Below are 14,337 nucleotides of genomic sequence, written 5' to 3'. Positions count from 1 at the left end.
TGTCCCTAGACTGTGGTTAAATACCTGTAGAATAATTGTCAGAGTAGGGTCAGCTGGGAACCGGAGGTGTCCGGGCTTTAGATTAAGCCTGTGCACATACGATCAGGACCGGATGTGGCCCACAAACGCCGGCGGCTGCGCAGTAGAGATAAAGTGCTGATAATAGATCATGTGCCGGGGCGCAAGTGCGCATGCGCTGGAGTGCGCACGCGCCATATACACCAGGCGGGCATGGAGGGACGGGAGATATAAGGACAGGCGCCGTAGAATGGGCGCATGCGTGGTAAGGCACCTAAGGTAATAGTACCCTGTCCCAAGTTGCCCGCCCCGGGCCCCGTACACGCGCGCAAAAGGGCGCACGCGCAGAGGGCCAGGAGCGGACAACCGAGGGGCAGGGAGGTGGGAAATACAGGAAGAAAGGAGCCAAGGTAGCCACCTCAAATAAAAGGACGGTGTATGGTAAATGGAGGGGCAGAAGGATAGAGGGGGAGGCATCCCAAATAAATGCTAGAAGGATGTAAATTACACGAATTTTTGAATGAGGAATTAATCTTAAAACGGGCAGACATACAAACAGCCTGAAAGAATGAGATAAAGAATCTCAAAGAAAGGAATGTTTACTAGATGATGGAAAAATGTCAACATAAAAGACAAAAACAAAAGCACATAAATGGTCAAAAGTCCTCGCTTAGGTCTCTAGATAAGTCATGACATAGCAAAATAACTGAAAAGAAAAAACGAGAAAAGAAAAACTTGATGCTACATACATATTCATATATAAACATATAAAGACATAGTGCTAAAGATTGAGAAATACTATGTCTGTACAAGTCTGATGGCTGCCAAATCCTGACATAATAATAGATGTAACAAAAAGAGTTTTATATATATATATATATATATATATATATATATATATATATATATATATATATATATATATATATATATATATATATATATATATAGATATTAGATGGAGCTCATATATAAAAAATAAAAATTTGTTTTAAAAACCATGGTTTTTTAACGGATAGAAACTAGTTCATCCGCAAAAAAAAAAAAAAAAAATTTAAATTAAGTTATTATATATATATTTAAATATTTTTATAGAAGATGTTGTAATATTCAGGACCTAAGAAGGGGAAGAAAAGTTACAATGAAATAATGCACATCTGTGATCTCACAGCTGAATATTTTTAAAGTTGTTTGTAGTATCCAGTAAAAAGCAGTTCCTCATTCAGTCCATGCGGGGTCAGGGTATTTAGATTATGAATCCATTTTGATTCACATCTTAACAGTTTTCGGGCGGCGTCACCACCTCGGATATTATGCGGGATTGCCTCAAGTCCCATGACCTTTAGTCCCCTAATCCGTCCATTATGAAAGTCCAAGAAATGCGCAGCAACAGATGAAATGCTCTTGCCCTTATCGCGGTCCCTGGATGCCGTGGAAATATTTGATAGATGTTGCTGTGTTCTTCTACGCAATTCTTGTGTGGTCTGTCCCACATAAACTTTCGGGCAATCACAAACCAAGGCATAGACGAGAGAACGCGTCTTACAATTAAAATAGGCTTTGTTTGGAATGATCTGAAAAGGAGAAATGGTGAGTGAAAGACCATCTTGCGCCACCATGTATTGGCAGATATTGCAGCCCCCACATGGAAATGTACCAAAAATCCTAGACCCCCTATTAGTTCTAACCACAGGCCGTGTGAAGTGACTGTGACAGAGCATATCTTTCAGGTTCTTTGCCCTACGGGCTATTAGCTTAGGGGTAGGTGAAATAAATGGTGTCAGCCTGGATTCGCTCAACAAAGTACCCCAGCTACGGCCCAAGATCTTGTAGATATCTTGCCACTGATTATTAAAAGTGGTCACAATGCCAAGTGGCATATCCAACTCACGTGTTTGTCTTTGAAGCAGGTCTGAGCGTGAGCTATTCCGGGCTCTCTGATATGCAGAGGAGATGATCTTCTTAGGGTAACCCCGATATCTGAAACGATCCGTTAGTAGTTTTGCTTCATCCTGGAAGTCTAAGGTCAGACTGCAATTTCTCTTCAGGCGCAGAAACTGGCCAGTTGGAATCCCATTCTTGAGGTGCCTAGGGTGGAAGCTTGAATAGTGTAACAAACTATTCGTCGCTGTCGGTTTGCGATAAAGAGTAGTGACAACATTTGAATCTACCAGGCTTACTTTAAGATCCAGAAATTCCACCGAAGTAGATGAAACATGTGATGTGAGCCTGATATTGAAGGGATTCTCATTAAGATCAGCAATGAACCGGTTACAATCATCTTCGGTGCCTGTCCAAAACATCAAAATGTCGTCAATATAACGAAGCCATTTGGGACAACATTTTCCAAATGCTTCGTGTTTGTACACTACTAGCTCCTCCCACCATCCTAAAAATAAATTCGCATAGGAGGGTGCACATCGTGCCCCCATGGCGGTCCCCTTTACTTGCCTGTAAAAACTCCTGTCAAAAACAAAATAGTTTTTGTCAAGGATAAAGAATAGAAGGTCCAGAAGAAATTGGTCATGCTCCCTGTCCCCCGTGGTGTTTGAATCCAGGAAAAACGAGGTAGCTTTTAGACCAACATCATGATTGATGTTGGTATAAAGGGACTCAACATCTAAAGTGATTAAGATCGTACCAGGTGGTAAACAGAGATCTTGAAGGAGTTGTATAAGATGTGTTGAGTCCCTAAGGAATGATGTAAGTTTCATGGCTAATGGTTGTAGAAAAAAATCTACATAGGTGCATGGCTTCTCAAATAGGCCATTAATGCCAGACACTATTGGCCTACCTGGAGGATTGATCAATGACTTGTGCACCTTCGGAAGAAGGTAGAAGGTCGGCACAACAGGAAAGTCCGTTGTCAAAAAGTCCACCTCTTTTTTGTTCAATATGCCCCGGCCAGCTGCTTGTCCAATAAGTTGGTCCAATTTTCCTTTAAAAAAACCGGTAGGGTCTGCTGGAAGACGGGAGTAGCAAGTGGAATCACCAAATTGTCGTCCAACCTCCTGTAAATAGAGGGAATAAGTCCACAGAACAATATTGCCTCCCTTATCCGCCTCACGGACAAGGAACTCTCTATTGTTCTGTAAGTCCCTAAGAGCTCTGCGTTCAGATAGACTTAGATTATTATTACGATTACCGTCCATATGCAGGGCCTGGATCTCTCTGCAAGTTTGGTTAAAGAAAATCTGGACCGCCGGAAAGAGGGAGAAAGAGGGGGTGGCCTGCGAAGGTAGTCTTCCACCAAACCGTTTCCTCATAGGTGCCATTTCGTTCTCATGAAGGAGGTCCATGAGGTCTCTGAGTACTTGTCGCTCATCATTCGGGAGCAGATCTAGTGAGGAAGGATGGTGATATAAAAGCTTAAAAGTTAATTGGCGGCAGAAAAGATAGACATCTTTGACCAGAGTAAACTTATCCAGGACGTTCATTGGAGCAAATGAAAGGCCCTTCTCCAGAACCTGTTTTTCATCAGGAGTCAGTATATGTGTAGACAAATTAATAATTTGTACATTACCTGGACCATTGTGTTGGTTCAGATGCTCAAGGGCAGACTGAGGGAATAAGTCTACCGTTTCCTGTGATTGAACCTCGTTTCCCGTTTGTATGATGGGGACGAGTTCTTGAACCCCCTGGTGCGTTTTTTGGTTGTAATTCCTCCTGGCCTTACGTCTGCCCCGCCTGCAGCCCCTTCTAGATCGCTCGGATCTGATGATAAAAAATCACTAGAGGAAACTTCCAATCTAGTATGCGTGTTGGTATGGGTGTTTGTCTCAGAGGATGTAACTCTTCTATTGCCCGGATGGCCCCATTTATAGGCCCGACCACCCGTATAGTCCATCTTGTCCCTATGAAATTTGCGTCGTTTGCCCTCAATAATTTCTTTTTCAAATTTGTCAATATTATTTTTGAGTTGTTGTTTAAAAGTAGCAACTAAAGATGCTTCAAAGGTAGCAAGTAAAGCCTCTCTATCCTTAATATCCTCCTTGAGTCTAATAAGGAGAGCCTGGTCATGCGCTATTAACATATCCATTAGGATGGAGGAGCATTTCATTAAGCCAGCCTCCCAAGAATTCTGAAATGATGAGTCCACTTCCCATGCAGGGAAGATCTGCACCCTGAGGCCCCGAGGAACAAAGCCTGTGACCTTATATTCCTCTAGGCTTCTTATGTTCCACCACACCTTTGTGAGAGTTTTGTGTAAGTTGGTCAATTCATTAGAAACTTTAGAGAAGCCCCCATCAACACTTGCTGTTTCCGTCACACCTTTGTCACCAATATCAAAAAGCCCTTGAGTCCTCTGGCTCCAAGCCGACTCCCTAGTCTGTAGATCCATAGTAATAAACGGATCCAAAAGTATCAATACACACAATAGATGTGAGTTACACACGGTGTGCCACACACCAAGAAATGAGAGACCACAAGGCTCTCAACACAAAACTGTCTGCACCAAGAAGTATCGGCAGGCACCACCGTCAGGGATCACCTCTAGCATACTACGGAAGAGCACATAGGAAAAACAAAGAAAAGGGTAGTTTGCAAACAAAAAGGGATCACCAGGATAATAAGGTGTCTAGAACAGAGTTTCTTCAGCGAGGGAAGATTTCATGTAAAGTGTAGGAGGATCTTCCATAATGTGCAGAGCTAATACCAGTCAGCAATGGCGTGTGTGTTGCCAAGGAGGGATGAACTGCAGGATGGTAGTTTATACAATTGGCTGAGAGTAGAGATATACTGCATATGGTACTGAAAAGAAAATATTCTGCATAAATGGGCTCTATATAGACAGGTTAAAATTAGTTGAGCCTGCTTTTTGTTGCCTGCTGCTAAGAGTTAAGTAATGCGAAACTTCACATAGCGCTCTGTCGACACATATGACAATGGATTATCTTCTGCCCTATGCTTCAATAGAACAGCATTTTCAGTTTCATGTCACGGATCTATTAGCAGCAGGCATCACAGTGAAGGAGTGCAGAGTGGAGTTAGGTGAGAATCAGCTAATGATGTAAAATGACACTGCAGTTATAATGATGTAGATGTGAGAATAATATTGGCCAGGCAGGGTACTGTACAGGAGCAGAGAGTGCACAGAAGCATAACATGAATTAATGGTGGCCCTAAGTCAGGAGCACACAGGAAAGGTGGGATGGGTGTGAAGTACTGAGCATAGAGAAGTGCTGCTGGGAAATGTGGTTTTAAGAGTTCGTACCACCTATTCAGCTATGTGAAGCTAGATGCCCAAAGGAGCATACAGATGAACAGGGTACAAGAATTCAACTTTATGGTGGGCTTATTCTGTATAATAAGTATGCATTTACTGTGCTTTTGAAAAATAATGCAATTCTGGGAATAACCTTTTAGGCTATGTGCACACGTTGCAGAATTGCCATGGAAATTTCTGTGGCAATTCTGCAACTCCCTGCAGTGGGTATAACGTATGCAGAATTGACATGCGTATTCCCGCTAAACACAAGGGTTTTACAAGAGTAATTAGCTTGCAGAATGCTAGCGTTTTCCAAACACTCTGTAGCATCGCTTGGAAAACTGATTGACAGGCTGGTCACACTTGTCAAACATAGTGTTTGACAAGTGTGACCAACTTTTTACTATTGATGCTGCCTATGCAGCATCAATAGTAAAAAGATATGTTAAAAATGTTAAAAATAATGTAAAAAAAAAAAAATCGTCAAATTCTCACCTTCTGACGGCCCCCGCAGCCTTCCCGATGCTCGCCATGCTCCCGTTCCCAGTAATGCCTTGCGGCAATGACCCCAGATGACGTAGAATCACGCGAGACTGCTACGTCATCACAGGTCATTGTCGCAAGGCATTACTGGGAACGGAAGCATCGCGAGGAGCGGGAAGGCTGCGGGGGCCGCCGGAAGGTGAGAATATCACGATCTTTTATTTTAATTCTATTTATTTTTTTTTACAGGTATATGGTTCCCAGGGCCGCAAAACATGTGGAATGCATTAAAAACAAAGGGATGCTTATGTAAGCTTTTTTCAGCGTTTTTTCCAGCGGAAACGGACGAAAAAACACAAAATCCTGAACGTGTGCACATAGCCTTAAACTGCAGATGAAAATTGAAGAAGCACACAAGAATAGCCCTAGACTCGCAATTGAAAATAGTAACTTCATACCTTTCTCTGGCAATGTTTCATCATCCATAGTTTTCACAAAAGCTCCGGTTCCTTTTGTGGGCTCTGAGCTCACGCTAAACACCAAGACTTCCAGATCATTTGAGATGCCGATATGCCAGGAACAGAAGCTCAGCTGACTAGGTACAATGCCATTTATGTGTAAAACCAAGGATCTGTCAAAATCCAGCACTGTTGTATCACGAGCGGCAATGTACTTCAGACTGAAGACCATTAGTTTACTTTTGCTGCTGACCAGAAGATCTCCTCGTACAGGACAACAAGAGAGGCATAGCGGGTTTTCAGAGAGAGGAATCTCTATGATTTCCATCTGGTCCTTCGATATTCCACTTTGTAGAGATTCTTCTTGGAGGCCAACCATCCGCACACTGATCCGGTTGCCTGTAGTCTGACATCGCCAATTCACATAGGCTCTCAGGGAAAAAATATTGTTTTTCTCTTCAATAGTAACCAGATAGTCTCCTAGGAATGAGGACAAGTTATAATAGATCACATGCAACCAAAACTGGAAGATGCAAGTTATTGAATGTTTAGTGGTTTGGGATGTAGGCATGATTGCCAAGATTACTATCAGCTGATTGCACCCGGGATTCTTTTCCACTGTGTTTTGACCCCTCTGCAAATTGTCTTTTCATAGAGAAAGAGGACTAGAACTCTAGCGCCACCTATTGGAGGTCGCAATCCTTAAAGTCAATATCGACTCTCTAACCAGCTGTGCCAAATGACTTAAGGTACCGTCACACTAAGCAACGTCGCCAGCGATCTGTGACGTTGCAGCGTCCTAGGGAGCGATATCGCTGTATTTGACACGCAGCAGCGATCAGAATCCCGCTGTGAAATTGCTGGTCGCTGCTAGAAGGTCTGCACATTATTTGGTCGCTAGGTCGCCGTGTATCGCCGTGTTTGACAGCAAAAGCAACCATACCAGCGATATTTTACACTGGTAACCAGGGTAAACATCGGGTTACTAAGCGCAGGGCCGCGCTTAGTAACCCGATGTTTACCCTGGTTACCAGCGTAAAAGTTAAAAAAACAAACAGCACATACTCACCAGCGCGTCCCCAGCCTCTGCTTCCTGACACTTACTGAGCTCCGGCCCTAAACTGAAAGTGAAAGCACAGCGGTGACGTCACCGCTGTGCTGTTAGGGCCGGAGCTCAGTCAGTGTCAGGAAGCAGAGGCTGGGGACGCGCTGGTGAGTATGTGCTGTTTGTTTTTTTAACTTTTACGCTGGTAACCAGGGTAAACATCGGGTTACTAAGCGCGGCCCTGCGCTTAGCAACCCGATGTTTACCCTGGTTACCCGGGGACCTCGGCATCGTTGGTCGCTGGAGAGCGGTCTGTGTGACAGCTCTCCAGCGACCAAACAGCGACGCTGCAGCGATCGGCATCGCTGTCGCTATCGCTGCAGCGTCGCTTAATGTGACGGTACCTTTAGGATAAAAGCCAAACCAGAATCTCAAGTTGCAGATTCTGGTTTTGGCTTTCATCCTAAGTCATGTGGCACAAGTCCTTAAGGTACCTTCACACGAAGCGACGCTGCAGCGATAGCGACAACGATGTCGATCGCTGCAGCGTCGCTGTTTGGTCGCTGGAGAGCTGTCACACAGACCGCTCTCCAGCGATCAACTATGCCGAGGTCCCCTGGTAACCAGGGTAAACATCGGGTAACTAAGCGCAGGGCCGCGCTTAGTAACCCGATGTTTACCCTGGTTACCAGCGTAAAATCTAAAAAAAACAAACAGCACATACTTACATTCACGTCCCCCTGCGTCCACTTCCTGACTGACTGAGCGCCGTACAGTGAGAGCAGAGCGGTGACGTCACCGCTGTGCTGCTTTCACTTTCACTTTGCGGCGCTGAGTCAGAGGAGGAAGCAGACTGCAGGGGACGCAATGTGAGTATGTGCTGTTTGTTTTTTTTACATTTTACGCTAGTAACCAGGGTAAACATCGGGTAACTAAGCGCGGCCCTGCGCTTAGTAACCCGATGTTTACCCTGGTTACCAGTGTAAAATATCGCTGGTATCGTTGCTTTTGCTTTCAAACACAACGATACACAGCGATCGGACGACCAAATAAAGTTCTGGACTTTATTCAGCGACCAGCGACATCACAGCAGGATCCTGATCGCTGCTGCGTGTCAAACGAAACGATATCGCTAGCGAGGACGCTGCAACGTCACGGATTGCTAGCGATATCGTTATAATGTCGTTTCGTGTGAAGGTACCTTTAGAGAGTTGATATTGACTTTTAGAATTGCGACCTCTAATTGGTGGCACTAGAGTTCTAGTCCTCTTCCTCTCTGAAGAGACAATTTGCATATTTCCCAGAGGAACAGTAAATGACTTAAAAAAGTCTCATCAACTGGGCATGTCAGGACTGACATGTTACTTTCCACAAGGAGAAACGTTACCCCTTTGACCCATGTGTAACATATGCTGTGAATGCTCCCCACTTATGGGTGCGAAAGGGGGGTTTATGGCTGCACGGTCAAACCCTTTACAACTATAGCATTTTACTTAGTTGCATATTTTCACTCATTTTAATGTGGAGGGTTCCAAGAAGTATCGTTTCTCCTTGCGGAGAGTGACATGATAAGCATGTCGAGGTGAGGAGACTTAAAGCCGCAATGCTCCTCTGGGAAATATGCAAACTTGTCTCTTCAGAGAGGAAGAAGACTAGAACTCTAGTGCCACCTATTGGAAGTAGCAATCCTAACAGTCAATGTCAACCCTTTAAAAAACCATTGTAAATGCTAATAAAACATTTACAGACATTGTATCCGGCTCTGCTCTGCCCTTGTTCGGGCAGATAGTGTCCTCCATTGTGTTCCCGCACATGTGTACTTCTATGTGGATGACCTAAGATGCGTCATCCACCTGAAGCAGGGAACGAGGACGTAGATCGCAAAAAGAAAGGAGGAGATGGAACAAGACCACAGATGCCCATCGGACTGCCCCATCTGTGAGCATAATAAAAGCTACATTGTGGGATCTACCGACTGGATTGGGGCAGACATACAGCATTCCAGTGTGCTGTATAATGGCTCTAATGCTGCTGGTTGTACTTTATATGGGGAAAACCTGGTGACTGGTTCCCTTTATAGGGTTATATTCCCACAATATCAAATAGCATAATGGCTTCAAATTCTAAAATAAAATTGTGAAATGTAATCATTTTCTACATCTGACATCTCTTCTGGAGCAGTGAGTACTTTTAGAAAAGGATATCTGCATGCTGGAGGCTTTAGCCCACGAATACGTCCTGTAGTTCTATGACAGGTCGCACACGCACAGTAGATGCCGACTATTCTTCAGTAGAGATATCCTTCTTACTTTACAGGGAGATGGCAAATGTACAGTTGGGACGTTCCCATTACACAAGGTGAACATGGGCACTGTGTGTCTGCTCCTATCTTTCCCTCCGATAGAGCAACCCAGCTCTGCAATATGCGGACTCCAGAGACTATTTTATTATAAAATAGAGCATTATTAGACAAGTAACACTGGACAGTAGAACTGAACTTTGTTTTACAACAAACACATGAGTAGCTGCAGGTCTCTCAGCTCTGCTGTATTGTAAAAATATTGAGGCCCTGTCAGCCTGTGAGATGGAATCTGAATCCGAGAGGAACCTGCAGATGTGTCCTGTCCCATGATTTGGGAATCAGACAGTATTGTATTATTGCGTTATACTGTGCTGTTTTGCTGCTGTGCAATAAGGCTTGCTCTCTTTAGAAGTTGTTCCTCTCTCCCTGTCTCTTTGATGTAGTTCTGATGTCAGTAAATCCTCCCATCTTCCCCATTTACTGTCAATCAGCCATCTTAGAAGTCCATGTGTTTGAAGCTCTGGTCAGAAAAGTCTAACTACTGTATGTGAGCAGATCTACAAGATTTCAGCTGGAAAATAAATGACGGTATCTTCTGGAATCTTCATACGTGCCTCCTGCAGTAGACTTCAAGCTGATAATTCCCGTATCTACTTGTGAATACTGGTTTCAGGAGAGGGCTTAGAAACTGTGTCTCAAGTGTCCTATACTCTCAGATTAGTTATAGAGTCAGAATAAGTCGTGTCAGGTATAATCACACACAGTACTGCAGTGAGATTAGGAGAGCAGAGGGTGGCCATTACATGTCACACTGGTAACTCCACCTTCATGAAAAAAAATAATCTCTGGAGGCAGATTCTCATGCAGATCCGTGTCTGGGCCATAGATCTTAACAGCTCATTTACATATACAGTTATGTAAAAAGTGTTTGTCCCCTTCCCGATTTCCTATTCTTTTGCATGTTTGTTACACTTAAATGTTTCAGAACACCAAACACATTTAAATACTACACAAAGATAACACAAGTAAACACAGAATGCAGTTTTTAAAAGGTCTTTATTATTAAAGGAAAAGAAAATCCAAAACTAATAGGCCATGTGTGAAAAAGTGATTGCCACCCCACCCCTTAAAACATAAGTTAACTGTGGGTTTATCACATCTTTAGAAATCGGAGCTCAAACTTCTCTAGCCACACGCAAGCCTGAATACTGCCACACCTGTTCTCAATCAAGAAATAACAAATAGAGCCTGCCTAAAAGTGAAGCAGACCAAAAGATTCTCAGAATCTAGACATCGTGACGTGATCCAAAGAAATTCTGGGCCAAATAAGAAAAAGTAATTGTGATCTATCAGTCTGGAAAAGGTTACCGTATATACTCGAGTATAAGCCGAGATTTTCAGCCCATTTTTTTGGGCTGAAAGTCCCCCTCTTGGCTTATACTCGAGTCATACCCGGGGGTCGGCAGGGGCTATCTAATTATACTCACCTACTGCTGGCGCGGTCCCTGCTTCTTCCAGAGCTGCATATTCTTCCTGTACTGAGCGGTCACATGGTCCCGCTCATTACAGAAATGAATATGCGGCTCCACCTCCCATAGAGGTGGAGCCGCATATTCATTTCGGTAATGAGCGGTAACTGTGACCGCTCAATACAGGAAGAAGATGCAGCACTGGAAGAAGCAGGGACGCGCAGGGACCGCACCAGCAGTAGGTGAGTATACAGCACTGCGAAATATTTACCGCTCCTCGTTCCGGTGCGGCTCCGTCATCAGCTCATTACCGCATATTCATTTCGGTAATGAGCGGTAACTGTGACCGCTCAATACAGGAAGAAGATGCAGCACTGGAAGAAGCAGGGATGCGAAGGGACCGCGCCAGCAGTAGGTGAGTATACAGCACTGCGAAATATTTACCGCTCCTCGTTCCGGTGCAGCTCCGTCATCAGCGTCCTCTGGCTGTGACGCTCAGGTCAGAGGGCGCGGTGACGTAGTCAGTGCGCGCCCTCTGCTGAACGTCAGTGCTGAAGACGGAGCCGCTTGAGGAGCAGGTAAATATTGAAAGTGCCGGGGGTCCTGAGCGAAGAGAGGTGAGTATGTGATTTTTTTTTTTTTATCGCAGCAAAAGCATATGGGGCAGTGACTGTACGGAGCATCTTATGGGGCAATAACCATTGTGCAGCATTATATGGGGCAAGTGACTGTACGGAGCATCTTATGGGGCCATAACCATTGTGCAGCATTATATGGGCAAGTGTCTGTATGGAGCATCTTATGGGGCCCTTATTACCCTTTATGCAGAATTATATGGGGCATATTTTAATATGGAGCATCTAATGGGGCCCATCAAACTTTATGGAGCATTATATGGGGCTCTTGATTCAATATGGATATTCAAAAACACAACCTACTGATGTCTCAATTAATTTTACTTTTATTGGTATCTATTTTTACTTTTGAAATTTACCGGAAGCTGCTGCATTTTCCACCCTAGGCTTATACTCGAGTCATTAAGTTTTCCCAGTTTGTGGCAAAATTAGGGGGGGTCGGCTTATACTCGAGTATATACGGTATATAGCCATTTCTAGAACTTTGGGACTTCAGCTAACAGGGAGAGTCAATATCCACAAATGGTGAAAACATGGAACAGTTATGAACCTTCCCAGGAGTGGCCGGCCCAAGAGTGCAGCAATGACTCATTCAAGAGGTCACAAAAGACCCCACAACAACATCCAAAGAATCACATGCCTCACTTAAGGTCAGTGTTCATAACTCCACCATAAGAAAGACTGGGTAAAAATGTCCTGTATGGCAAAGTTCCAAGAAAAAAAACATTGCTGAGCAATAAAAACAAAGGCTTGTCTCAGTTTTGCCAGAAAACATCTTGATGATCCCCAAGACCTTTGGAACAATACTCTATGGCAGTGTTCCCCAACTCAGGTCCTCAAGAGCCACCAACAGGTCATGTTTTGAGGATATCCTTAATATTGCACAGGTTATTGAATGCCTGCCTGTTCATGTGATGCAATTATCACCTGTGCAATACTAAGGAAATCCTGAAAACATGACCTGTTGGTGGCTCCTGAGGATCAGAGTTGGGGAACACTGCTTTATGGACTGACGAGACAAAACGTAAATTTTTTATGGAAGGTGTAGGTCTCATTACATGTGGTGTAGAAGTAACACAGCATTTCAGTAATATCATACAAACAGTAAAATATGGTGGTGGTAGTGTGATGGTCTGGGGCTGTTTTTCAGATTCAGGACCTGGAAGATTTGCTATGGTAAATGGAACCATGAATTCAGCTGTCTACCAAAAAATCCTGAAGGAGAAAGTACGGCCTATTTGTGACCTAAAGCTGAAGTGCACTTGGGTTATGCAGCAGGACAATGATCCAAAACACACCAGCAAGTGCACCTCTGAATGGCTTAAGAAAAGCAAAATTATGACTTTGGAGTGGCCTAGTCAAAGTCCTGACCTTAATCCAATTGAAATGCTATGGCTAGTCCTTAAAAAATGTTTGGAAACGCTCTCCAATGTGGCTGAAGTACATCAATTCTGCAATTATGAGTGGGCCAAAATTCCTCCAGAGCATTGGAAAAGACTCATTGCCAGTTATCGCAAATGCTTGATTGCAGCTGTTGATGCTAAGGGTGGCCCAACTAGTCATTAGGTGTAGGGGCAATCACTTTCACACAGGGTTCTGTAGGTTTGGATTTCTTTTTCACTTAATAATAAAGACCTTCATTAACCCCTTCACCCTGAAGCCTGTTTTCAACTTCCTGACCAGGCCATTTTTTTCAATTCTTACCACTGTCACTTTATGATATCATAACTAGGGTTGAGAGAAAAGGATCGGACAAATTCAAAAGTCGCCGACTTTTGGTAAAGTCAGTTTTCATGAAACCCGACCCGATCCTAGTGTGGGATCGGCCATGTGGTCGGCGATCTTCGCGCCAAAGTCGCGTTTCGTATGACGCGTTCAGCGCCATTTTTCAGCCAATAAAGGAGTGTGGGCAGCGTGATGACATAGGTGTCGTCGGAGGAGGAGGAATTTTTTTTCCCATTGACTTGCATTGGGTTTCGTGTTTCGGTCGATCCCCGACTCTTCGCGATAATCGGCCGATTTCACTCGACTTTTGAGGAAGTCGGGTTTCGCGAAACCCGACTCGATCTTAAAAAAATGAAAGTCGCTCAACCCTAGTCATAACTCAAACACTTCAACGGATCCTGGTGATTCTGAGATTGTTTTCTCGGGACATATTGTACTTTATGATAGTGGTAAAATTTCTTCAATTTGACTTGCGTTTATTTGTGAAAAAAAATATGGAAATTTGGCGAAAATTTTGAAAATTTTGCAATTTTTAAACTTTTAGCTTTTATGCCCTTAAATTAGAGTCGTATCATACAAAATAGTTAATAAATAACATTACCCACATGTCTGCTTTAAATTACCACAATTTTGGAAACAATTTTTTTGTTAGGAAGCTATAAGGGTTAAAAATTGACCAGCGATTTCTCATTTTTACAACAAAATTTGTAAAGCCATTTTTTTTTTTTTTTTTTAGGGACCACCTCACACTTGAAGTGACTTTGAGGGGTCTATATAACAGAAAATGCCCAAAAGTGACACCATTCTAAAAACTGCACCCCTCAAGGTACTCAAAACCACATTCAAAAAGTTTATTAACCCTTCAGGTGCTTCACAGGAATTTTTGGAATGTTTAAAAAAAAAATTGAACATTTAACATTTTTTCACAAAATTTTTACTTCAGATTCAATTTGTTTTATTTTACCAAGGGTAACAGGAGAAATTGGACCACAA

The 14,337-nt window shown here is 43.4% G+C and overlaps 1 protein-coding gene across 3 annotated transcripts in view; it reads right to left on the bottom strand.

Annotated features, from left to right (window-relative positions):
- HPS3 (HPS3 biogenesis of lysosomal organelles complex 2 subunit 1) overlaps nucleotides 1-14,337 on the bottom strand; it is a 96,579-nt gene that overhangs the window by 74,657 nt on the left and 7,585 nt on the right. For all 3 annotated transcript variants that reach the window (XM_077290830.1, XM_077290832.1, XM_077290833.1), the window contains one exon: nucleotides 6,169-6,648. In XM_077290830.1, the coding sequence (XP_077146945.1) occupies nucleotides 6,169-6,648 (480 nt within the window). The remainder of the gene's footprint in view (nucleotides 1-6,168; nucleotides 6,649-14,337) is intronic.

Source organism: Ranitomeya variabilis, chromosome 2 (assembly GCF_051348905.1).
Source record: "Ranitomeya variabilis isolate aRanVar5 chromosome 2, aRanVar5.hap1, whole genome shotgun sequence".
NCBI classification, from domain to species: domain Eukaryota; kingdom Metazoa; phylum Chordata; class Amphibia; order Anura; family Dendrobatidae; genus Ranitomeya; species Ranitomeya variabilis.
Note: the sequence above shows the minus strand (reverse complement) of the source record. Positions and strands in the feature narration are given on the sequence as shown.